We start from the raw sequence: 26,778 nt of genomic DNA on the forward strand, positions 1-26,778 counted from the left end.
CTCATAGCCAGATCTGTGTCATAATTGTTGGGAAAGAAGTCTATTGCAATTCTGGTTTTTTATCTCTATATTTTTTGGGGGATGAGGCAAAAAACGCTTGAGAATTTCTGTATCTATCCTAATATTTAAAGTCCCTAATATTAAATACTAGAGGCCTGGTGCACGAAATTTGTGCACAGGTTCGGGGGAGATCCCCTCAGCCCAGCCTGCACCCTCACCAATACGGGACCCCTCGAGGGATGTCCGACTGCCAGTTTAGGCTCCATCCCGGCAGTCGGACATCCCTCTCACAATCGTGGACCATTGACTCCTAATTGCTCACCTGCCTGCCTGCCTGGTCGCCCCTAACTGCCCCCCCCCCCCGCCGTTCTGGTTGCCCCTTAACTGCCCCACACTGCCAGCCAGGTCACCCCCAACTGCCTCCTCCCTGCCGGCCTGTTCACTCCTAACTGTTCTCCCCCTCCCCCCCGCTAGCCTGGTCACCCCTTACTGCCCCCCCTTGCTGGCCTGGTCTCCCCCAACTACCACCCCTGCCAGCCTGGTCGCCCCTCATGGGCCCCCGCTTGTCTGGTCGCCCCACGCAGCCTGCTGTTCAGTCATTTGGTCATCCCTCACTAAGTCCCCTGCTGGCCTGTTTGCCCTATGCAGCCTACTTGTTCAGTCATTTGGTCATCCCTCACTAACCCCCCTGCCGGCCTGGTCCTAGGCAGCCATCTTGTGAGGGCGTGAGGGTTAATTTGCATATTACCTCTTTATTATATAGGATATGAATTATAAGTTAGTGACAAGCATGTTTTTGTTGTTGTTTCTTAAGTAGCTTTCAGAATTGACTTTTTATACTTCTAATGCGGCACTTGATATTCATAATCAATTATTTAGTTATTCCTTTAAGTGCAATCACATATGTAACATATTTAGTATTGTGCCTGGCAGGTGCTCATAATTATGTGCATTGGTGTTGCTTCATTTGTTTTTACTTCTCTCTCAGGATAAAGCTCCGGTAGAAAGCAGCCCTTTTGGGACCCTCCCGCCCAAAGCTCCAGGGCACGATGCCTGCATGGATGACAACCCCTTTGGCACCCGAAAAGGCAGATCTTCCTTTGGTCGTGGCTTCTTTAAAATAAAAAGTAATAAGAGGACAGCAAGTGCGCCGAACTTGGGTACGTCTGGCCCAAACGCCTTTACCCGAATTTCATCAGAACAAGGAAGAGAACAGTCTCTTCCCTTCCCCGACTCACCTATTTATGCATTTCTCTTAGAAATGAAGGTGAATGACGTAGGGAGGAAATTAGCAAAAAAAAAAATGCTTCCGTGGATTTAATTCAGTTGTCTACATGAAGGTAGCTCTGTGTACACAGAAGGAAGACCTAAAGCCATGATTCCCTCTGACCTCATTGTAACCGGCTTCCCATCTGTTTTTCACGTGGACAAATTAACCCCATGTTGACACTGCTCATGGAGTCGTGTGGAACCTGCCTTCCGTCCACAGTGTGTGTTTTGGGAGTAGGAGTCTGATCTGTGTTTCATTTTGTCATTCCCCTGTGTTCTCTCCATTGGGCTGCGTGTGATTGTGTGCGTTGTTGGGATATCTGAAGATCGTAAACGAAGTGCCAGTGCACCCACCTTAGGTATCGTACCCCTGCATGCCCGCCTCGGCTAGTGCTGTGCTCCAAACCGGGCTAATCCCTGCTCTTGGCCTCTGTGATCTCTAGAAAGCGCACTGGCAGCAACCAAAAAATGTAGTTCTCTGCTCCAGAGGGTTCTTTCCACCTTCTGCTAAAAAGGACTCTCTGTAGAACCTTTGCTGTCAAGCAGAAATGCTGTTGTAAGCAATGCTAATGACACCTTGCGAGCAGCACTGGGGGGATCCAGAGCGCACAGCATCCCTCTGAGTGCAGGGCAAGTGTGTCCTGGCATTTAAACAGCTTTCACCCTTGAAGCACAGTTCCTCTCACGCTAACTCCCAGGTCCTCGCAGTTCCTTCTCCATCTTTCCATTTTCCCCAGCCTCCAAAAAGAAATATTTTTAGCCAAATAGAGAGATCTGTGGAAGAGTTTGAAAATGGCTTCTTAGACTTAATTCTCTTAGGGGACCGTTCTTCTGACATTTTACTGCTTTGAAGATAGAGGTAGCATTTCGTGATGACACAGGTAACTCAATGTGTTCTTTGAGGAGTTGCCCCCAAAGTGATTTTACAAGGAGAAAGTTCAGTTTTCCTCTTTAAAAGGCAGGCTTCCCGGAGGGGGGGGGGGGTAGTCTAAACATAAAAATGAGATGCTTTTGAAATGAGATAGGGTAGGCAACTTATCAGGAACATCAGTAACCATCATGGCTATAAGGATTTGAATGGAAAGGTTCCTTTGGGTTTTCCCAACAGGCTCTGTTACCTTGTATAGATATCCACATATCTATTCACGTGGGTCATCAAAGGTGACTCCTCTCTCTTTGTAGCCTTACATGTCTAAAATGAACACTGGATGAATAAAATAAACTGATTCATCCAGATAACTATTTTCAAGTGTTTTGTTACCTTTCTGAGAAGAAAGGTATTGTCAATGCTAAGAGGCAAATGCTGCTTACTATAACCTATAACCACAGCTCTGCTTCATAGAAAAGTCAACCTCTGCAACCTTTACCACTCTCTAAGACACTGCTCCTGTGATTTTTATACTTTTACTTTCCTCCATAAAAGTGTAAAATCTCACATTGAAGAAACTGTAGCCCTTGTGTTTGCTATTGTGGGATCAGTTCCTTCTCCATGTTTCCATTAAGGAACAGCTAAAAGAACTAAAATAGTTAATGCTTGGAGATCCAAGAGTAGCAAAATTGGATGTTATTTTTGTAAGGCAGAATCAACAGACACTAATTTTATATCAAACGAAAAATTATTCATATTCATTTCATTCTTCTCTCAGTGCCTAGGATGTAATAGGTTATAAACAAAAATGCATTTCTTGAATAAAGAATTGCCAGAACTTGGTAACCGATTTGAAATAAATGCCCAAGGTAAGGAAGGAATGGAAAGAAAAGGACAAAGAGTTTGAACTGGAGTGCAAGGAACATATTAATTATTATTAATGAAATATTAAATAAGTACATCAAGAGAAGACTCAGAAAAAAATTGTATGGGAATTTTGCTGAGTCCAAGATATCCCTGGCACACTGAATTGGGAATATACACAGCAGATACTGAGGCTGGAGAGAAAGATGAGGCCCATAGATTTTGATGCCAACTGCTTATCAATGAGTGAAGCCATCATTTAGTGCTGAGCATAGAGTGGGTGAGCTTGTTAAGAGATCCTGCAGAGGGAACTTAGAAAAGAATCTTGGAGAGGAGTGGAGGAGGAAGAGAAAATAGGATGCTATAGCCAAGAAGGAACCTAGGAGAGAGTCATGCCAAGAAGCTAAGGGAAATTATGACTCTGAAGGACGTAGGAGATAGTCAACAGTACCAAATGGTATAGCAGTATTGCGAATAATTTCATTATGAATTAAATTACTTAAGGAAAGAATATGGCAATCCTATCACACCTTTGAATCTCAAAGGTGTTGTATTTCTTAATTGACTTTATACACAACTGGTGTAGAGTAGAACAGGGTGCTTTTTGGTTTATAGGCCAACAGAAGAATTCTTACCAGTTGTTAAAGCCAAGCACCTAACATCTACTCATGCTCATTTTCTATATTAAAATTCACTGAGTTTGTATTCTCTTCTTGGAATAGCTGAGACAGAAAAGGAGACAGCCGAACACCTAGACCTGGCTGGTGTACCTTCTCGGCCAAAAGATTCACAGGGGAGCAGCCCCTTCCAGATGTCCCCATCATCTCCAGATTCCAAAAAGAAATCCCGAGGCATCATGAAACTCTTTGGAAAGTAAGTAACAGAGTGAACAAGTGGAATAGACTTTGTCTTATATGTTGTTCAAACGTAGGAAGAAATGGAAAATTGGCTGAAAATGGATATGAAATTGTAAAGCTTCCGTGTTCCTCTTCTGGAAGGAAAATTGTGATTTGGGTTTCATTAACTCATTGGGTCTCAAACTTTAAATCCAAATGTCTATTCTAATGACATACAAAGAGGAGTAGCTCAAATGTGTACACCAATTACAAATGTTCTGATGAGTCTAAGGCCTCCTCAGGTCGAATACAAGGCAATGTGTGTTGTATCTTTTCTTCAGACTTAGGAGAAGTCAGTCAACTACATTCAACCCAGATGACATGTCTGAAACTGAATTCAAACGAGGAGGGACGAGGGCAACTGCTGGGCCCCGATTGGGTTGGTCTCGAGATTTGGGACAATCTAATAGGTAAGAACAGCCAAACTAATGGACTTCTGCATCTCTACCCAAGCATCAGGGGGGTCTCATGAGCACCAACAATGCTAGTATTGTCCCTGGGTTGCACAGTCAGATCCATTGCTTACTGCCATGCCTAGCGGAAGGGTCCACCATCTTTAGAGCAGTCTAATTTAGCAATGGTTGGTGAACAACTGTGCAGCAGATGTGGGCTATCTGAGCTAGGTGAGGAGCCACAGCTGCAGTGCCCGCAACATCTCTATTAGAATGACTATCAGACTTAAATTTTCAAAGAAAATAATTATAAGTACTCTAAAGCATAGCCTTGCAAAGATAGGATAGTATAGTGTTTATGAGTAGGTTCTAGAGGCAGATTGCTTGGGTCTGATTTCTGGTCTTACCACTTCCTGTAAGCTGGATAACGTTGAACAGCTACTCTCATGCTTTGTGTCTCTGTTTCTTGTGGTATGTATTAGTACCTTGCCCCAAAAATGGTTTTGAAGATTAAATTAATTTATATGTGCTAAGTATCTGACAAATCACTGTTTAATAAGCAATGGAACTTGTGAAAGCATCTAAAGATAAAGATTCTATCAGAAATCTTAAATTTATTAGGACTGTGTAATGTTTTAGTTATTACGAGTCTAAGAACTTTTCCTACACCTTTCCCACAGTTCAGGGCTGGTTTGGAACTACCTGTACTGTACTGACCTACCTACCGAGCATAAAAAGGGTGGGGCTGGCAAACATATAGCACCAATCACTGATACTAAATCTTTTAACTCTGTTTAGCCTTCTTCAAATACTGAGCAGTCTCATTTGCCATATGTTCTCTTTGTACACAATAGAGGACCTCCTTGTGCTGATAAAAAAAAAAGTCTTATCACCACTTTTTTTAAAAAAAAAAACAGGAATACTATTAGTGTGTCAAAGTAAAAGAAAACAGAAATTTGCTTTGATTATACTTTCTTTTATAATCAGTGATGACATATTGCCCTCTTCTCATTGATTACCACCTGGAAAGAAACAATTATTCTGCTAAAATGAATTCAAGTTTGACTTGAGTTTCTTTTCATCTGACCTAGTGTTTTCTGTTTGTGAATTCAGTCTTCAAACAACATTGGTACGATGACTTGACTTGTTGGTTCAACTCGGTCTTCTACAGAACATGTTTTTGCTAACCACATTGCATCTTTTGTGGTTTCATTTGAAAGGAAGATTGGTCTCACAAGGTCACTTTCAACTCCAGTGCCACTTCCTCTTCCAAATATGTACTGATATTAAGCTTTGCACAGTCAAATGTGTATCACCAGGAAATACCCATATCTGTTGAACATACAGTTGTTCAACCTTAGTGATAAGCCATAGGATTGGCTTTGAGTTGTTTTTCATACAATTGTTCATTTTCCTGTAGTGACTTGGATATGCCATTTGCCAAATGGACCAAGGAGCAGGTTTGCAATTGGCTTGTGGAACAGGGCTTGGGGTCCTACCTGAATTCTGGCAAGCACTGGATTGCATCTGGCCAAACACTTTTGCAGGCTTCTCAACAAGATCTAGAGAAGGTGACTGCTTCTTTGTTTTGTTTGCGTAATGAATTCTGAGAGAGAGGTAGAGAATATGAATGTAGGATTGTTTTCTACGCCTTACATGGGAATGGGGGGAGCCAGTAAGTGCTCTTGGAAAAGTCTGCGTTTCCTGCTTCATGCTTATTTTATTTCATGGACTAAAAACAAAGGATCTGGTTGTAATGATTCCTTATGGAACACTTAAGCCACTGGGCGTTTTAATGAAAAATAATTGTATGGCCACAATAATAAACCTTAAGCTCATATTTCTCAAAATCATTCTGTGGCTTTATCATTATTAACCCGTCTCCCCAATGTAATATATGCAATTCCACTTCACTTTGCAAAAGGCAACAACAACAAAGAAAGAGCCCTACATTTTATGTTCCATTATTTAACATTTCCCAATTTATTTCCCAGTTATTTAATAAGAGTAGAATTCCTGTTCTGCGTCCCACAGTTCCAGTCTTGCCCAGGAAGGAGCCTACTAGTGAATGTCTCACACCCCCACTAAACTAACTCCAGTGGTCTTGGCCTTTTAGGGGCCTTTTGTTCGGCAACTTTTTACTAGCCAGAGTTAGCATTCTGATTTAATGTCATTGTTGGCTCTTGGGTGTTCGCTTCATTTTGGAGGAATTTGCATCCATTGCCAGTGGCACCCAGCCCGTATTGACAGGATTGTAAAGCCAGTGTTTCTGTTTATGATTTCAGGAACTTGGAATCAAGCATTCACTTCATCGAAAGAAACTCCAGCTGGCATTGCAAGCTCTGGGATCTGAAGAGGAAACCAATCACGGAAAGCTGGATTTCAACTGGGTCACTAGTAAGAGGTTTTAAGTTCTTAAACTCATAAATAAGGAAGCAAGCAAATAAATAAATAATGCCGCTCTTCCTTTTTAATCACAAGGACAGGTATTCTGTGGCATTTTAACAACGCAGATTTCTCTCCTTTAGGATGGTTGGATGACATTGGCCTCCCCCAGTACAAGACCCAGTTTGATGAAGGCCGGGTAGATGGTCGAATGCTCCATTACATGACCATCGTAAGTGATTTCCCCTGGGGTGTGGGGATTTTCACAAGGATTCACCTGAGTTTGAATATGTTGCTTAACTTGAAGATAGGGGCAGGAATATTTCCCATTAGGTTTAAATTGTAGGATTTGGTGGTTGCAACAGTGTTGGAGGATTTGAAACCTAATTTAAGTCAAACTATCCAGAAAATTGACTTCATGTATAATCAATATTGTAGACATTGAAGTGCACCCTTTGAATGGGTGAATTGAATGGTGAGTGATTATATCTTATGTTTTTTTTTAAAAATAGAGTGTAGAATTTTTAATCCCTGGCAGTTTCTAAATTTTACATTCCTATGTGCAGTGACCACTCGTGAAAGGCTACCCTTCTGGCCTGAAATCCACAGGGACTTGTCTTCTCCCTTCCCTCCCACATTTGAGAACTGTTACCTGGAACCTTCTCACTTCTTCCCAGTTCTGCTAGGGCAGGAGTCGCCCTGGGTAAAGAAGTAGGGGAAGGGTCGACTTTCACTCTGATTCCTTCATTATGGTTTCCTGTGTCTAGCCTTTTGCCCCAGGGGTAGAAGGACTTTCCCCTGCTTTACAACAGTGGGGAGAGATGGATTCCAGGAGAATGTGTTCTAGATGCCACAGTACTACCAGGGTTCTACCTGACATACTTTTACTGAAATGTTTTTTGTGAGTGTGAGCTGGGCTATGGATTCAACTACTATAAGTATCTCCTTTAAATAAGTTGAAAGTTTCAAACAGCTAACTTAATTGGGAATTTTCCAATATTAAGAAACTTGGAGATCAGCTCATGGGATTTGCTTTCTTCTCTATCATTGAACCAAGTCTGTATCTTGGTGCATACATCATGTAACACTAACAGGTGGTATGTTGCACATTTGCTGTGTGCCAGGCACTTTACTGGGATCAATACTGAAGTCTCAGCAGTCCTTGAGTTAGCATTCTTATTATCCTCAGTTTTTAGATGAGGAAGCGAAGGAACCCAGAAATCAGGTAACTTGACCAAGCTTCCACAGTTACCGAGCAGGAGAAACATCATACGTCATTTGAACCTACGCAGTTTCCAGACCCCTGCTCTTGATAGTTCACAGCTCCACCTGGAGCAAATTCAGTAAATATTGGCCTGCCTAGCTAGGTCTAAGTATGCTCCCCTGGGAATGTGAACAAATTCAGGCTTAAAATCTTTATAAAAAGCATATCTATAACTCTCATAGCTATCCTATATAATAAAAGTGTAATATGCAAATTGACCGAATGGCCGAACAGTGGAACAACCATCCGGACGACCATCGGGACCACACTATCTTGGTGCGAAGCGATTGGTCAGGGGCCTGGCCATCGCCCCATGATCTCCCCGCAGAGGGAGGCCCAGGCCACCGGCTGGCGGGGCAATCAATCAGGGGGCGGGGGGGGACTCCATGATCACCCCAAAGAAGGAAGCCCAGGCCACCAACCAGCGGGCTGCAGCAAGTGGGCGGGACCTCCCTCTGAGAGGGAAGCCCAGGTCCTGGCAGCTGGAGAGAAGCCCGGGTGCTGGGGGAAGGAATGCCTACTCTTGCATGAATTTCATGCATTGGGCCTCTAGTAAATGAATAAATTACCTTAGAAAATTGGATCCTTGAAGTTCTAAGTCATAAAAAATCTGTTTTTAATGTGGTATCCTGGATTGGATCCTGGGACAGAAAAAGGACCTTCATGAAAAAAAAACTGTTGAAATCTGAATGAAGTTTGTAGTTTGGTTAATTTTATTATTGTCTATGCTAATTTCTTAGTTTTAGTTAATATCCTATAGTTATATGTTAACACTAAGGGAAGCTGGGTGAAGGGTATATGGAACTCTCTGTACTATTATTGGCAACTCTTCTGTAAATCTAAAAGTACTTAGAAATAAAAGATTTTTTAAAAATCCAAAAAAGTGTTTTGATTAAAAAAGGAAATGGTCCCTACTTTTAAAATCCCTTAAGCAATTAACATTTTATTGACATTATGCATTAAGTTGAAAATAACCCACATGCAAATGTTTTAAATGGGTGCCTCAATCTTAGATTGTCAAATGTCCTTTCTAATTTACAAGATACTACCTTTAAGAAATAAATCCAGAAAAATTTTGGAAAGAATTTTTGCTCACTTAGTAGCCTTTAAGGATTTAAACTGATTGCCTAGTATTTAAAAACTATTTTTATAAAAGATTAATATTTTTCTCCTCATAAGAAATGTTATCAGTAAGATGTGTCTAACATGGATGTTTTCCTTGTTTATTTTCTGGGTGTGTTTGGATGTAGACCTATGCTTATGTTGACACTGCCACCCAAATCACCTTCTTCTACAATCATTTGTTTTGGTGCGTTTGGTATGTTTGAAATGTGCCCAGTAACCACAGGCTGGCCAAAGTTATTCCTTGAAGGAAATGATTGGTGATACGTGTTGATACTTATAGCTTCTTAATTTCTTTACACTCAACTCTGAACAAGACCTTTGCTTTGGTTGACATAGATTTTCTAAAAATTTCCATAGTGTCTGCTGGATATCACATACAAATCTAGAGCTAGAGATTTCTTGAAGCTGGGGGGAGAGTGTGTGACCACTCTTCTGGTTTTTCCCAAAACGGATGTGTCTTAGCTCAGAAAAGCAAGCCTCGACAGTCAATGAACATCACTTGCTCTTAGCTATCTGCTTTATCAAGCAGGTCACCGTTTGTCATGACACAGCGAGTGCTTTCAAACTGTGTGTCTCAGAGCGAAGGGGTCCCACAAGCCTGTCCCAGAATGTTCGGGACAGAAATACATGGAAGTCAGTGTCAGTCGGAGCGACATTAATTTTGGTTTTCTGATCTATTGGGGTCCTGGAGAAGATTTTGATTGGAACAAGAAAAAGGATCTTGCTATTAAATAAAGGCTTTGAACACAACGACAAGCCCTCGGGGTCTATTAGGAGAGGGGCTCGTCCACTTCTATGTGCGTTTTCTGAGACTTCCGTGAGGAGGCCGTCCTGCTCAATGAGCCCCGCGTCTTGTTCTTTCCTGCAGGATGACTTGCTGTCTTTGAAGGTGGTGAGTGTGCTGCATCATCTCAGCATCAAAAGGGCCATCCAGGTCCTGAGGATCAACAACTTTGAACCCAACTGTCTACGGAGGCGGCCGTCTGATGAGGTAGCGTTTGAGTTGAGGGTTACTCCGCATGCACCTTCCACGCATACGACCGTCCTGTGTGCAAAACTGAAACCCATTTCTTCTTGGAAACTGCGGGTAGGGCTGCTGGTTTCCTCAGAGCCTCACACCCAGCCTCATTTACGTCTTAGGCTTTGTTTTCCTGTATTCCTTCCCTTCCTCCCATGGTGGTTCTACCTGTGTCACGGAAGCCAAGGGTTGTGTTTTAGTTTCCGTTCCTCCTTTTCTTGAGTGTATTTTATTTTTCTCCCTCCTTAAACCAGAGGTTTAAATATCCCTATAGAGACTTCCTTTCCTAAAGCACTGCTCTAATGGTGTGTAAAAAAAAAAGCTTGAAACTTCGTGGCCATTTTCTTTCAAAGAGAATTCAAATTAGCAATCACTTTTTTACCCTCTCTGTAAACATTTAGTGGGAGGTCGAGAGACACTGTTCAGTGGGGCAGACTTTTGGACGGAATGTGCAGGTGGAATCTTAGGAATCCCATAGTGATTGAAGCTCTTGGTGTCCTCTGTTCCCATAGAACAGCATCACCCCATCAGAGGTGCAGCAGTGGACCAACCACCGGGTGATGGAGTGGCTGCGTTCCGTGGACTTGGCAGAATATGCCCCCAATCTCAGAGGCAGTGGTGTCCATGGTGGGCTCATGGTAAAAAACTGTTTTAATTTGCAATTGACTTATCATTTCGTCTCCTTTAATCTAATGAGTGGGAACGTATCAGTTTACTTATTATAACCCTAAAGATGTCTAACACAACCTCACTGCACTATTCCTAGTGAATTTTTACTTTCAGCGTGTTTTTTCCCTTATTTTTTACTATTACAGAATTCTAGATCAGATTTAAACCCATCTCTTCCATTGTCCTCTTTTCTGTTAGATAACATCTGGCTGCTGGCTCTCATATCATCATGTTTTAAAACCTCTGCAAAGATACAGATTGTATTTCTGCCCCCAGATGTTGCAAAGAAGTTGGCTGCCAAAAGCATCCCAAATGTTGCTCTGGCAGGAAGGCTCAGTTGGTTAGAGTATTGTCCCAATACGCCAAGGTTGCGGGTTTGATTCCTGGCCAGGGCACATTCAAGAATCAACCAATGAATGCATAAATAAGTGGAACAACAAGTCAATATTTCTCTCTCTCCATCTCTCTCTCAAATCAATTAAACACACACACACACACACACACACACACACACACACACACAACAAACAAACAAACAAACAAAAAAAAACCTGTATTCAAAGATATCCCAAATGCAATACCTCAGAGAGGTAGAAGCCTTGACTCAGTCATGCCTGGATGTCAGGACCAGCTCTCCTCTCACTAGCTTGGGCAGAATAAAGAAAAGAAATGTAAATTAAAGATTAAAGTCCATACTCAGTGTATCTTACTGAGTAGGTCATTGGAGATAACTAAATGAAAGAGCTTTGCAAATTATAAAGCACAGTGCAGGCATGTGTGATATACCATACCTTACTCAATCTTTATTTTTCTTATAGGTTCTAGAACCCCGTTTTAATGTAGAAACAATGGCTCAGCTGTTGAACATCCCGCCGAGTAAGACCCTATTGAGAAGACATTTGGCCACTCATTTCAACCTTCTGATTGGTGCTGAGGCCCAACACCAGAAGCGTGATGCCATGGAGTTACCAGATTATGTACTTTTAACAGCCACTGCCAAAGTGAAGGTTGGTTCAAGCTCGCATCATGTAATAATTGGTTATACCAAAAATGAGAGCAAAGGCTCAATTCTGTTTTCCGGCTATCCCATTTTCTGGGATTTACTAAGTTTTGTGGATGGGTTGAAGGTATATGCATCTTTAATAGCAATCAATAAAATACAATTTTGAAGGTTTTCTTCTGGGGGAATTTTTGCTAAAAATCATTTATTTTGTTAGGGTTAACAATAATAAAGGACATGATGTTGGTTTCTATAATGGATACATTGCCAAGGCAGAGAGCCCATGACTTGGACCCAAATACTGATTGCACTTGTCCTATTTTTGCTGTGGATAAATCAAGTATACGAGTTGCCTTTCTCCTCATACAGATTCTGCTTGTCTGGCTTATAATTGACCAACCTTGCAAGTTAGACAAAGGCACAGCAGCAGAGAATGGATATTCCTAGTTTACCTAGATTCATAGATCCTACGAATTTCAGACTCCTTTTTCTTCTTTTAAATGATTCCTGTGCTAACTCTTCTGCGTGTTATCTCAACCAGCTTAATGTGGATGTAGGGTTTATCGACTCCTTCACAAATATGGTTCAAGTTCTTTTTTAAAAAATATATTTTTATTGCCGAAACCGGTTTGGCTCAGTGGATAGAGCGTCGGTCTGTGGACTGGAAGGTCCCAGGTTCGATTCCGGTCAAGGGCATGTACATTGGTTGCGGGCACATCCCCCGGTGGGGTGTGTGCAGGAGGCAGCTGGTCGATGTCTCTCTCTCATCGATGTTTCTAGCTCTCTATCCCTCTCCCTTCCTCTCTGTGAAAAATCAATAAAATATATTAAAATATATATATATATATAAAATATATATTGATTTCAGAGAGGAAGGAAGAGGGAGAGAGAGAGAAACATCAATGATGAGAGAGAATTATTGATTGGCTACCTCCTGCATGCCCCCTACTGGGGATCAAACAGCAAACCGGGCATGTGCCCTTGACAGGAATTGAACTAGGAACCCTTCAGTCCACAGGCCAGTGCTCTATCCACTAAGGCAAACCAGCTAGAGCTCAAGTTCTTTTTTTTAACCCCTTCTACCTGCTTGACACTTTCTCTTCACCTCCCTTTCTCCTTTAGAAGATGTGCCAGATTTGAAACCTCTGAGTGATTCTGTTCTATATAAATTCTCTGCATCAGCCAATCACCATCTACTTAACAGTTTCCGTAACTACCCAGTGACTAAGATGTAGTTTCTCTTCTAAGTATCACTGGAAGTTTTTTCTCCCAAAGAGCCAGGATTCTTTTAGCAGTCACCACCCTGTTATAGAAGCATAATAGGCATATAAGATAATCACAGCCCCACCCAAAAAGAAAATACAGTAAGGGCCATTTTCTTTTGCTGATCTTAGACTGGAAAACCTTGTAAAATTGTATTTAGACCTGAGGAATCTCATGTGCATTAAGTCCTGTTTAAGCAAAAATAAGGCTCTTTGCATATTTTGCTTTTATCACTGTGACTACCCAGCTAGTTGGAGTGAATAAGGAGAACAAATGTAATCTTCTGAGATGATTAACAGGGATCATTGATCATATTTGGATGCATCTGTCACAGGCCTAGAATGCCTTCGTTTTTTTATACAAATTTAATCATTCAGTTGCTTTTCTCTGTGTGATGAAATGAAATTATACATGTTATTAGTCCTTTTTTATATAAATTTTATTAAATCCCTGGATGTTAATGTTTTCTTTCTTTTAAAGCCAAGGAAACTCACCTTCAGCAATTTTGGGAATCTGAGAAAGAAGAAACAGGAAGATGGGGAAGAATATGTTTGTCCAATGGAATTGGGACAGGCATCAGGAAGTGTATCTAAGAAAGTACCTAAAGCTGGCCTGGACACGCGCCTGTATGACGAGGATGATTTGGACCGGTTAGAGCAGGTAAGGGCAACGTTGCCTACCTATTTTCAAGTTCTCCCAGCATCGAAACACTCAGTGGAAACTTCTTGTATTGTGTCCACGAAGCAAGGAAGTTTTCTTCCAATGCTTAAGAATAAAGATAATAATAAAATGACTGTGAACACTTGCAGACTGCTTACTATATCCCAGGCACTCCCCTAAGCACTTAACATATATTAATGTTCACAGTAACCCTAAAGCATGGGGAGTATTCTCATCTTAATTTTAGAGAGAAGGACACTGGGGCACAGAGAAATTAAATAACTTACCTCAGATAGAAGAGCTGGGATTCCAACTTGCCAGATTGGCTCCCAACCCTGTGCTTTACCTACGTTACCCTAGCTCCATTTTAAGGAAATCTGCGTATGAAAACGAGTCAGGAATGGACAGCTCATACTGCTTAGCCTTTTCAGTACGAAGTCATGGGACCAAAAATTGCCCTTTAGTCCGTAATCTTTTGGTGGCAATGTCAGCATCAGAGCATTTAGTCTGGAAGTGCCATTAAAGTGTTTCTTCTGGATTCCCACATCTACTCACAGCCATGCAAGGAGATTACCATCCGAAGTACTCCATTGCTCCTATCCCGCTCAACACAACTTGCATTATTTCTTCTCAGCTGTTTGTTCGTTTTGCCGCACTTTCCTTGAAATTGTGCAGATGAGCTTGTCACGTTGTGGTGTGCTCTTTGCAGATGGAAGATTCCGAAGGGACAGTGAGGCAGATCGGTGCGTTCTCGGAAGGCATCAACAACCTCACGGTAAGCTGGCGAAATGCGTTTAGAATCTTATTCTAAAAATACGTTTGCAAGTCACCCCAAGGGTCTGCACGTAGAGCGCAGTGTGTGTGACTCCCGTGTCCTTGTTTCCCAGCACATGTTAAAGGAAGATGACATGTTTAAAGATTTCGCTGCCCGGTCCCCCAGCGCCAGCATTACTGACGAAGACTCAAACGTTTGACCGCAGCACCTGGACGAGCGTGAGGAGCCCTTGGTCTCTTTCCACTTTCTTTCTCCACTCACAGCATATCCAGCAAGTAGCGGGTGGTGTCTGGTTTATCAATCAACTTCTGCTCATTTGGAAGTGGAAATGGAAAGCAGGGGATCTGTGCCTATGTTAAAGCTGCCACAAGAAAGTGAGACACTGGTGAATGAGAGTATAGTTGTTTTTCCTCTATTTAATGTAAAAATCTGTGATATATTCTATTTAAAGTGTTGCATTTACTATGAGAGGACTTGACCGTAGTGTTTCCGGTCATGTTCACAGTATGGAGGGCTTGGGAGAGAGGGAACTCTCAGGTGGCTGATTCTGTCACGTCGGTGTAGCCACTGCAGCAGAGCACATGCTTTTAAAACCGGTATGTGGGATCTCTCTTAAAGATCCAGAGTGCCCACTAAATGCCAGCCACACCTCCACTTGCCTCCTCGTGTCCTGTTTTTATATATTTTTCTAAATATATGTATATATTTAGTACACAGAACATAGAACTTTTATTTTGTGACATTACCTAAGGAAGATGGTAAAAAAAGATCACATTGAAAAAAATAACGGTGATCAAATTTTTCATATGCCAGCTGGTTCTTGGCCGGGTCAGGATAATCTTTCTTTCTCCACAACCGAATTTTAATGATGTTGATCACTCGGACTAAATTGGTGTATATGAAACAACTGTTCTTCGATGACACATCATAAAATTGTTGGTTTTTTAAGAATTTCAGCCTTAATCTTGGATTCTTTTAAACTCATAAGGAAGAACTTGAGGGACATTTACATTCTATTAACTTGAACGCATTCAGAAGCTGCCCCAAAATTTGTAGAAATGATTTCTGAAGAAACCAAACAAAAACAAAAACCTTTACAGTATTAAGCTTCTTATTTTCCTCTTTGCTAGATAGACCATTGTCTCAAAATACCAGCAGCCTGACTAATGTACATTTCTCAGACTACCCATGAATGGAAGGAATCCTTTTAAAAAAGCTGAATATCTGTCTGAACATTTTGTCTCAGAGTTTAATAACTCTGAGGCTGGAAAAGAATGCCTATCTTGTGATAATAAAATGTAGTTCATGTTTTTCCATAGCACAGGGCCCAAATATTCTTTGTAAAGAAAATACAAAGCTGCAGCACAAACTGTCACTGTGTTTATTATTCTTTTTAGGGGTATCAGAAATAATATTCTATTTTTTTACTCAGTACTACGTCATTACCATGATAGCCAACTGTGGTAAAGACTGGTTTTCACCAATGGGCATAGGGCTGGGCAGTTCAGTATACACCAGTGGGCTTACTTACAAACTATATTTGAATGTCATGATACGATCTTTCAAGTTATCAGCAAGTTACCAAGCTTTTCATCAAGGAGCCTATAATACTACATTACTATTTATTCATGACTAAAATGATTTGATGCTAACAATAATCTTTTGCTCCCTACCATTCATTATTTGGTAACTGTATTGGACTCTTAATGTACTTGTGTTTTATTTTAATGTGGATATATGTCACCATTTGAAAAACAAATTTGATATTCCCACCTGGTTAAAAATACCAGGAGACTGTTACAGAGGCCAAATATTCTTTATTCAGGACATTGTAGCATAACTGATGTTGTGTGATGAGGTTAAAATTCTTTTGATGATATATATTTTATTTACAAAATATTATACACTGCTGGTATCACCATATGAAAAGAAATAAAGTCAGCTGATAATTGCCTCATATTTTTATTGTCTGTTACTTGATTTCCCTTTGTTCTGTATAACCAGTAGGCTTTATTTCTGATATAGAGAACAATAACAAACTCTTGACAGTTCACAAACTCCCATAAAATACTTTCCGTGGGATTCATAGCATGTGCCAACAGGTAGGAATATGAGACGTTTGTTTGAGAAACGCTTGTGTGGGAGGAAGCACAGGCCGCTGAGCTGCGGGGTGAGGAGTCATGGCAGAGAGGATCCTGGAAAAGCAAAGGGAAATGGCTCGCCTGCAGATTTGAACAAGTTAGTTGTAGAGCCCAGCTGGCATGGCTCAGTGGTTGAGCATCAATCTATGAACCAAGAGGTCATGGTTAGATTCCCAGTCAGGGTACATGCCCAGGTTGCAGGCTCAATCCCCAGTGGGGGGCGTGCAGGAGGCAGCCGATCAATGATTCTCTCTCATCATTGATGTTTCTATCTCTCCCTCTCCTTTCCTCTCTGAAACCAATTAAAAAAAAATTTTTTTTAAAGAACACTTAAGAAGTTAGTTGTAGAAAGTAAATGGTTCTTTCAGGAATTAAATGCTATTTTTAATTGAACTGAAATTTGAAAAGATGCAGCATATCTTGGAAAAGATGACCAAATAGGAAAAGTAAGGTGACTATAACCAGAGAAGAAGAGATGCTTTTTGTGAAAGTTAGTATCTCTCACTTAGTAAACCGGCAGGAATCTGCATGAATAAAACACACCCAGTTGGCAAACAGGGAGAGCTATTTGTTTAGTTGTATGCATATATGCTTAGCTACACCGAGTAAGCTGCGGGGTTAGAAAACCGGGACCACATTAACAGATGCGACTTCACTGCAAGACATTCACTCCGAGAAAGAAGTCATTCTGAACGAAGGCTACATGTTTGATATCTGGAAGTGGTATTGATTGGGTGCAGAGGAAATGGGGCAGAAACCGTCCCAACAGCCGGCTCCCAAGGACAGCCAAGAGGTTCTCAGCGTCTGTGAGGTGTTCAGTGGAGCTATAGCGCATGCCGCTCAGAAACTGGAGGAGTTCCTTGGATTTGAAGACCCTCTGAGCAATCTGAGCCCAGCTCCAGACACTCTGAATGAGATCTTCTTAATCCACTTCGTCACTTTCTGCCAAGAAAAGGGCGTTGACGAGTGGCTCACCACCACCAAGATGACCAAGCACCAAGCCTTCCTGTTTGGGGCCGACTGGATTTGGACCTTTTGGGGATCTGATAAGCAAATAAGGCTCCAGCTGGCGGTACAGACTCTGCCTATGTCTTCTCTTCCTCCTGTCGCGTCTAAGCCTCGTGAGTCCTCCAATCCAGAATCCAGGGCAGAGTCTTCCCGGAAGAGTAGATTTGAAAAGCTGGACGAATTCTGTAGCTTGATAGGAGAGGATTGTCTGGGCCTGTTTCTCATCTTTGGGGTGCCAGGAAAGCCTAAAGACATCAGGGGAGTTGTCCTGGACAGTGTCAAAAGGGAGATGGCCAGGGGCCGTCTGCCAGCAGGGAAGGCTGTGGCCCAATTTGTCCTGCAAACTAAAGACTGTGTCTCCGTTAGAGAGCTGCTTGAAAACTATCTGAGTAAGAAAGACGGGCTGCGAGAGGTGGGCAAGGTGTATATTAGCATCCTCTGAACTAGGTTTGTGTGATGAGACTGGCCTGTGAGATGAAAAGGAAAAGATATTTTCTTCTAATAAGCAAGCTCTTCCACTTGCATCATCCCAGCATGGAATTCCCCCTCCCTCTCCCACATTGAATGAAAATGATCACCTGGACAAAACATATTAGTGTCATGATAATGGAGATTTCCATCTTGTCGGGGAAACTGACAATTTAGCTTACTCTTTCATTTATTTACTCAATAATAAAAATGGGAGGGGAGAATAATAAAGTCACCCTTAAAGTTTGATTTGCAAAAAATGTATTTGTTTGAAATAACAAGTCTAGCTCTTGAAAGTGTAAAATGTGACTTTACTGCTGTGGGTGAGAGATGGGTAGGGTGAGGTGGTGCATAAGACTAGAGAACAGGTTTAATGACATTTACAACAACCGTCTCAATTCAGGACTACCAAGTGAAATCTCCAACTGCTTTCTTCCTCTGACCCCTGCCCTTACTCCCACGTCACTTCAAACTGCTGCTTCTGTGTAGTTTTTTTTTTTCCATCAGAATATGTTTTATGCATTTTCTAAAAAACACACACACACATACACACACACACACACATTTAAAGCAAAAGCTGTATCCAGATTCAGCTAGGGTGCAGGCCTGACTCCACACTTGAGTATCTCATCGGCTTCCCATCAGTGGAATACAGTGGAGGTGTATTCCACGTGGTCTGGCGATGTCCTCCTGGGGCGATCAAAAAGGGGACATGTTGGCATAGACAGCGAAGTCATCCTCTTTCCAGAGGGCCAGGTTGATCGTGTTGGAATATAGGGCATCCGCATGGCAGGAAAGCTCCAAAGATTTGTGGAGAAAGTTGGTCTGGTGCCTCAGTTGTTTCTTAAAAAATCGTGCCTCCATTTCTTCAGGGCCTTGGATGAGGGCCACTACTCCAATGAAGCCAGAAACAGCCGTGGCTGCTGTGCCAAAGCTGCTAAGTTCCTCAGGTGTAGTCTCTGGCTTCAGGGTGCTAATGTCCTCCCCGCAGAGCAATGGTGTGGGGATGTCCAGGGAGGCGTTGCTGGCTCTGGAATCTGAACCCCTGGTGGGATTCACTTTGGGATCTGCTTGAGTATTACCTTTTCTTGTGATTTAGACACACTAACTCATATAACAATCACTTGTACTAATGCTGAACATTTATTTAGCCTTTGCAGTAAGGATAATGTATACATATATAAAAACCATCTTTGCTTCAAATCCTGGGTGGGAGGAAAAATAGTTTTTCCCCTACTCCTCTAGATGGTAGAAGCAAAGAGTGCTTAGAAGTGTAAATGGAAGATAGATTCATTCACACTTGATTGCTAAATGCCTATGTTAGGCCGTGTCCTATGCCAATCAGCAGTAAAAAGAACCATGTCCTATTCGGGGGTAGTTTCCCTCTTAATGGTGGAAGACAGAAAATAAAAATATATACATATGTTTAAAATGTATATTTAAGAAATATAACGGGTGCTGTAAAGAGAAATAAAGCATGGGTAAGAGGATAGAGTGAAGGAGGTGCTGTTTTATATGGGGTAGTTAAATCTCAATGAAAAGGGCCAAGTAAAAATCTGGATTGAATTAAGAGAGAGCACATCAGTGCAAATATCTGGAAAAGTGTTCTAGGCACAGGGAACTGCAAAAGGCCTGAAAAGGGCGTGTGTTTGATATGTTTGAGGCATAGCAGAGGAGGCTGGTGCGGATGGAGCAGAGTGAGCCAGGGGAAGAGTAATAGGAGATGAGGTTGGGGAGGTAGCCAGCAAACACATCAAGCAGATCAGACTGGCAAGACTGGATTTTATTCTGAGTGATATGGGGAGACAAATGCCTTGCTCTGACTGACCCTTTAAATGCCTCACTTGATTGCTGGGTAGAGACTAGACTTCAGGGAGGGAAGAGTGAAAGCAGTGCCCAGGAGGACAGGTAGGAAGCTATTAAAGGAAACCAGTTGCTAGAGAAAAAGGGTGGCCTGGACCGAAGTGATAGAGGAGGAGGGATGGAGAGGTCACAAACAGCTGATGCTTGGATGAGGAGTATGAAACATATCACAATTAGAATGTTGTATTTCCAAACTTCTTCAATATTACAAATATATGCAAAGGCGGAACTATATTTGCCTTTGATGTTTCTTCATTCCAGAAAACCAAAAGATCAAGCATTTAAGCCCTCTCTGCCTTTAGTAAGTGAACATGAATAGGCTCAGGAGACATCTCTTGAAGCTGTTAAACAATTCTTCCTACTTTGTTCCTAGAAGGTTATAATACCCAGTTAATGTTTCCTTGGTCTATAGTGACCCCTGTCTGCAGCAATGCTGTGTAGACTAAGCTATCAAGGCGTTGGTGTAGTATAGGAGAAAGAGTATTCAACTAAAGTACAGAAGTGTGGAAAGTTAAGTCTTCAGGAGTCTCACCTCTCCCCGCCCCCCCGCCCTCCATAGCCACTGCCTCTAGTTTGCTCTTTACCCATCCAGAACCTGTACTGTATATTAAAAGTATTTTATACAAATGAAGCATTTGATCCATAAATCCCTTTTAACGTTAAAAACTTAGGTATTGTGGACCATTTTCCACGCTAATAGATTTATATCCACCTGGTTCTTTTTAAGGCTGACATCAATGCTTCTCAGGTCTGTCTGCATATTAGAGTTACTTGGGGAACTTAAAAATAAAAACAATAAAACACCAATGCTCGAAACACACCTAGACCAATTGATCAGCATTCCAGAAAGAGGGGCCCTAAACCATTTTTTTTAGTATCATCTGAGGTAATTCTAATGTTCAAATAGGATTAAGACCCATATGTCTAAATTGTATTCTATATTGTATAAACCATAATATATTGAACCAATACTGATTTCAGAGAGAGGAAAGGAGACGGAGAGAGAGCTAGAAGGAAACATTGGTCAACCATTGAGCCATACTGGCCGGGCTAACCAATACTGTTTTGATGGATATTTAGGTTGCGAAGTACATCCACATACCTGGATATTTGCATATTGTCTATTTACTATGCTTGTGAATAGATATACTTAGTTCACTTACTTTTTATAAAGAAATTAGTTTTGATTAATAGCTCAGACAAAAAGTCATTGGATTAAGCTAGGTTTTAAGTATAATAAAAGCCCATTATTAAAAACACCTTAATATTTAAAATTGTTCTACACAAGGACTGGTTACATAATTTGTAATGCCCATGCAAAATGAAAATATGGGGTCCTTGTTCAAAAAGTATTAAAAATTTCAAGATGGACAGCAGAGCATTCACCAAGCATAGGGCTCTTCTAAGTGCAAGTCACATGCCTATGAAACCAGTTTTGTTTCTACAATATGTTGGGATATTTGGTCATGAAGACTGAAGGAAAGATTTTTATAGTAAATGATTGCACATTAACTTCTTTTTCAATTAAAAAGTTATGTAATTCTTAGTAAATCCTTTGTACACAATAGTACGTGCTTTACTCTTTTTAAAAAATAATTGTATTGATTTTTAGAAAGAGAGGAAGGGAGAAGGAGAGAGAGAGAGAGAGAGAGAGAGAGAGAGAGAGAGAGAGAGAGAGAGAGAGAGAAAGAAAGAAACATCAATGTGATACGAGGGAAACATTGATTGGCTGCCTCCTGCAAGCTCCTTGCCAGGGATCAAGCCCACAATGGGGGCATGTGCCACAACCAGGAATAGAACTGGCAACCTTTTGGTGTACGGGACAATGGCCAACCAACTGAGCCACACTGGCCAGAGTATGCTTTACTCTTTAGACTGCATGAACCAGTTATTATTATTGCCTGTTGATAGCATTGCAAATGATTTTTTTTAACATTAATATAGAATGAGCTTTATTGTACTTGATGCCTGGGAAAACAATAAGTGTTTCTCTGGCTCCACTAACTCTAATTATATCTATCTACTTTATTCTTAGAGAAAGAGTAAACAAAAGAGAGCATAGGAAGGTAAACTGAGGACCTAAGTCTCTTAACATCTTACTCAGAAATTGAGAATTCTCTGAATGCAAATTAATTTTATAATGATTAATATCTTTTTTTTGTTCCTAAATTTCTATGGTATAGGCCTTGCACTTTATTATACTAAAATATACAAACTCAAGAGAGAAAAAGTGGCTGCTGTGTTGACTCTGAGCTTAATTCCAATGGCCACCATTTATATTACACCTTCTGAAATATAAGTCAGTCACAATGGTCCTGAGAAAGATATTATTGTTTCTATTTTCCTTGAAATTGAAGCTCAGGGATGTTAGGTGAACTTGCCCAAGATCACACACACACACACACACACACACACACACACACACACACACACAAAGCAGAACCTGGGTTCAAACTCCGTATTCATCTGACTAAAACATCATACTTTTCATCTTAAAAATAAGAGGAGAAGGTAAAACACTATGTGAAGATAGAGGCAGAGATTGGAGTGATGTGTCTACAAGCCAAGGAATGCCATGGATTGCCAACAATCATCAGAAGCTAAGAGAGGGGCATAGACAGATTCTCCCTCTGAACTTCCAGAAGGAACCACCAACCCTGCCTACACCTGGATTTTGAAGTTTTAGCCTCTAGAACTGTAAAAGTATAAATCTCTGTTGTTTTAAGTCACCCAGTTTGTGGTATTTGTTACAGCGGCTCTAGAAAACTAATACATCTAATACTTCTGCTTTGGAACAATAATGGATAGTAAGAGGCCAGAAGAGAGGAGAATGGTGATTATTACAAATACTTCTCCCTGTCCTAGCTAATTTGGCTCACTGGGTAGAGCAGTGGTAGGCAAACTATGGCTCGTGAGCCACATGCGGCTCTTTGGCCCCTTGAGTGTGACTCTTCCACAAAATACCACAGCCTGGGCAAGTCTATTTTGAAGAAGTGTGTTAAAAGAAGTTTAATTTAAAAAAAATTGGCTCTCAAAAGAAATTTCAATCGTTGTACTGTTGATATTTGGCTCTGTTGACTAATGAGTTTGCCAACCACTGGGGTAGAGCATTGGCCAGAGGACTGAAGGGTCCTGGTTGGATTCAGGTCAAGGGCACATACCTCAGTTGCTATCCTCCTCGGGTGAGGATTAACAAAACACACACACACACACACACACACACACACACACACACACGTCAACAAATACTTGTCCCTATCATGCTATTCCCCCCACTCCCACCTCAACCCCACTCCCATCACATACTGATTGATGCCCATGCGCACTGAATGCTCATAGGTAGAATACCCTGGGACACCTGCATACTTCTGCTCCACCGGTTGTATGCTTACCAAGAGTCAGTTGTGTTTGTTCCATGTTGTTCTTATTATAATTTTGTACTTTGATTAAATATTATACATACCAGCTTATGAAAAAAAGGGAATAATTTTATTTTTTTTAGTATATTTCTTTATTGATTTCAGAGAGGAAGGAAGAAGGAGAGAGATAGAAACATCAATGATGAGAGAGAATCATTGATTGGCTGCCTCCTGCACGCCCCCTACTGGGGATCGAACCCGAAACCCAGGCATGTGCCCTTGGCCGGAATAGAACCTGGAACCTTCAGTCCGCAGGCTAATTCTCTATCCACTGAGCCAAGCGGGCCAGGGCAAAATAGGGAATAATTTTATTAAGGGTTGTATTTAATTCATTTTAGGGTAAAAAAAACAAAACAAAAAATCTCATGAAAAAAAATGACCATTATCTTCTAAGTCCTGATGAATACTGACTTTTTGTAATTCTAAACTGATCTACAAATGAGCTAACCAAATCACTGAAAACAGTTACATCCAATGCGGACATAATACTCATTGTACGCCAATATTGTACCCAGATGTTTGTCTATATCAGTGATGGGCAACCTTTTGAGCTTGGTGTGTCAAACTTCGCCAAAAAACTGAGCATAACTCGGGTAGTGTGTCACTTTGAGGAAAAAACATTATTTCGCAAATGTTTCATCCTCGGCATGCAGCCGCCTCAGCGTGTCATCAGAAATGGCTACGCGTGTCAGTGCTGACACGCGTGTCGTAGGTTCACCATCACTGGTCTATATTAACTATATTAGGCTCACACAGCCTAGAAATGGTGAGACCAAGTTTTAAAGTCAAGTATCCTTCTTTTTTTTTTTAATCTTTATTGTTCAGATTATTACAGCTGCTCCTCTTCCCCCACCCACAGCTCCCCTCCACCCGGTTCCCACCCCATCCCAGACCCTCGTTCCCCACTGACCCCCCCCCCCCCCCCCCACGTCCTCGTCCAGTATCCTTTTAACTATCAGATACTGCCTCTCCCCTTGGAATGTGTCACTTGCACTAGCTGAACACATTCTTTAATGCAAGAAGCTGTAGAAAAGCAGCATTGCAAAAGAGCAGGGCTCCAAGGTAGACCCGGGCCATAGGAGGTCCCATCCAGACCACACCTGCCCTCTGTGAGCGACATTTCTCCCATCCCTTATGATCATTATTTGCAATTGTCTTTGGACTGACAGCTTCGATATATTTTTTAAGCGTGTTGCTTCCTTTTCATGACTTTTTTTCTCTTTTCTGTGGTGCACTTTTGACTCTGGCCCTGATTTCCCAGGCCCACGTGTATCCTGTTTCTGCAGCCCAGGGGCGGGGCAAAGCAGGCGAGCATGCGCGTTAGCGGCCTCAGGCCTGCCCCCTGACCAACGGGAGCGCGCGTGTCCTGCCCGAGCATGCGTAGTAGCGGCCTCAGGCCTGCCCCCCAGAGCGGGATCGCGCTTGTCCTGCCCGGCTTGCCGTCTTCGCAGCCATGGCGGCCGCGTCGCTCCCCGCGTGGCTGTGCCTGCAGCCGGCGGCCAGGACCCTGCGTGCCTTCTCCACCGCAGTGTCTCCGACCACTCTCCCCGGGAATGCAAGCCCGCGTGAGTGTCTGCCGCGTCGCCTCCGGGCTCTGGGGCCGGGGGCGGGGGGGGGAGAGGGCGGAACCTCGGACCCGTGAAGGCCGCGGAGGTGGAACCTGCGCCGCCCGGGGGAGGCCGGGGTGTCCCTGTCCCTGTCCCCTGGCCGTGGCTCACCTGGTGGGAAAGCCGTGCCTGTGGGTCTGCCCGCCGCCCGGGTGTCGCCCCATTCCTAGCCGCGGATTTCTGCGCTGGGGCCTCTGGGCGCCACCAGCCTGCCCCTCCCTCGCTCCCTCCCGGGACCCGCGCGCTTTGGTGCCCGCCCCACGGTCGCCGGCACAGGTCGCTAGGGACTGTGCTCGGTAACGTTTCCAGGGAGTGTGGAACCTCGGTTTTCTCGAGTATTAAGGGAAGCAGATAGCTGTCCCAGGACAAAGTGCAGCTCTGAATTCCAGGCCTAGCCATGCCGCCAAATGGGATGGCCTTCCTTCAAACAGACATTGAGGTGACCTTCGCTCAGAGATAGCAGGGATGCCTGGCGCCGTTCTCGCCCAGGAGGAATCGAGTGAAAAGGACATTTGGTAACGCAGACTGTTCAGTGTGAGGTGCCTAAAAAGAAGCGAGAATGGGGTTATGTAGGAGGAGGAGCCCGTGGGAAGGGAGAAAAGCTCTGTCCAGTTACACCTGGTGCTCTCCGTGCTGCCTTCGCGAAGATCTCTGATCTTAATGCCACTCACAGCCCAGTCGAGGCCACCATCTCTCACTTCTACACCTACACTACTTTCCTTTACTATTTACGCTGTTGCTCCCTACATTGAATTCTCGCAAAGGCCAGAGTGAGGTGTTCAAATAGCAAATCTTATCTTGCCACTCCCTTATTCAAAAATCTACAGGCAATTCTCATTGCTTTAAGATAAATTCCTCAATGTATTATATTAGCCCTTAATAGTCTTAACACGGCTTTTTAAAAAAATATATTTTATTGATTTTTTTTTTTTTTTTACAGAGAAAAAGGGAGAGGGATAGAGAGCTAGAAACATCGATGAGAGAGAAACATCTGATCAGCTGCCTCCTGCACACCCCCTCCTGGGGATGTGCCGGCAACCAAGGTACATGCCCTTGACCGGAATCAAACCTGGGACCCTTCAGTCCACAGGCCAACTCTCTAACCACTGAGCCAAACCATTTGGGGCTTAACACGTCTTTTTAATTTTTCATTTATTCTATAAATGCTTGATTCCTACTGTGTGCTAGGCGATATTCTAGATACCAGGATAGAGCAAAAGTCCTTTACCTCTTCAAGTTTACATACTTTGAGGGAAGTCAGACTATAAGTAATAAACAATGTCAGTACAATGTAAGGTAGTGATTAGTGCTTTGAAGAAAAATAAAGCAGGATGTTGAGAATGATGAATTGGAGGAGGAGTGACTGTAGGGTCGGATAAGATAGTCTGTCTGGAAAGACCTCACCTCCTTGGGGAAGTGACGGTTGAGCAGAGCCCAGGTCCGTGCTGAGATGGGGAAAGAGCATTGTTGGCACAGGGAATTGCAAGTGCAGAGGCCCAGGAGTGAGAATAAGCTTATGGGTATGGTCAAGGAACAGAAAAAAGGTCAGCGTGGCTGGAGCTAAGTGAGCAAAGAGGAGAGTTCCAGTATAAGAAAGGTAAGTAATGGTCTGATCTTGTAAAGGCTTATAGGCATTTGGCATGGCTTGTATTTTAAGTTGGGGATCACACTGGAAGGTGTTAAGCAGGGAAATGATGCTGTGTGGAGAACCACCTTTAGGAGGGAAAGAGTGGGACTCAGCAGACCAGTTTGGAAGTTGCTGTAGTACAAATGAGATGATGGTGATTTGGATTGAGGTAATTGTGGAGTAGATAGGTTGTTATG

At 42.4% G+C, this 26,778-nt stretch overlaps 3 protein-coding genes across 9 annotated transcripts in view; all 3 read left to right on the forward strand.

Annotated features, from left to right (window-relative positions):
• PPFIBP1 (PPFIA binding protein 1) overlaps positions 1-16,407 on the forward strand; it is a 166,368-nt gene extending 149,961 nt beyond the window's left edge. For 4 of the 7 annotated variants that reach the window (XM_079774977.1, XM_079774973.1, XM_079774974.1 and 1 more), the window contains 13 exons: positions 989-1,160; positions 1,596-1,628; positions 3,724-3,874; positions 4,179-4,307; positions 5,710-5,860; positions 6,575-6,686; positions 6,818-6,906; positions 9,932-10,054; positions 10,594-10,719; positions 11,569-11,757; positions 13,494-13,673; positions 14,383-14,448; positions 14,561-16,407. In XM_079774977.1, the coding sequence (XP_079631103.1) occupies positions 989-1,160; positions 1,596-1,628; positions 3,724-3,874; positions 4,179-4,307; positions 5,710-5,860; positions 6,575-6,686; positions 6,818-6,906; positions 9,932-10,054; positions 10,594-10,719; positions 11,569-11,757; positions 13,494-13,673; positions 14,383-14,448; positions 14,561-14,647 (1,608 nt within the window). In that variant the 3' untranslated portion in view covers positions 14,648-16,407. The remainder of the gene's footprint in view (positions 1-988; positions 1,161-1,595; positions 1,629-3,723; positions 3,875-4,178; positions 4,308-5,709; positions 5,861-6,574; positions 6,687-6,817; positions 6,907-9,931; positions 10,055-10,593; positions 10,720-11,568; positions 11,758-13,493; positions 13,674-14,382; positions 14,449-14,560) is intronic. The other 3 variants (XM_079774979.1, XM_079774978.1, XM_079774976.1) reach the window with 1 other exon arrangement.
• A 134-nt stretch (positions 16,408-16,541) lies between these two features.
• On the forward strand, positions 16,542-19,178 carry REP15 (RAB15 effector protein). The gene has a single exon (XM_079774988.1). It carries the CDS (start codon positions 17,335-17,337, stop codon positions 18,037-18,039), a length of 705 nt encoding a protein of 234 aa, XP_079631114.1. The 5' UTR covers positions 16,542-17,334; the 3' UTR covers positions 18,040-19,178.
• Positions 19,179-24,717: 5,539 nt separating this feature from the next.
• MRPS35 (mitochondrial ribosomal protein S35) overlaps positions 24,718-26,778 on the forward strand; it is a 36,821-nt gene continuing 34,760 nt past the window's right edge. Inside the window, exon 1 of the mRNA XM_079774987.1 lies at positions 24,718-24,912. Within this exon, the coding sequence (XP_079631113.1) occupies positions 24,801-24,912 (112 nt within the window). The 5' untranslated portion in view covers positions 24,718-24,800. The remainder of the gene's footprint in view (positions 24,913-26,778) is intronic.

Source organism: Cnephaeus nilssonii, assembly GCF_951640355.1.
Source record: "Cnephaeus nilssonii genome assembly, chromosome: 6".
NCBI classification, from domain to species: Eukaryota; Metazoa; Chordata; class Mammalia; order Chiroptera; family Vespertilionidae; genus Cnephaeus; species Cnephaeus nilssonii.

Coding starts and splice junctions, on each gene's coding strand:
- REP15 (XM_079774988.1), top strand. CDS start 17,335: ATGGGGCAGAAACCGTCCCAACAGCCGGCTCCCAAGGACAGCCAAGAG.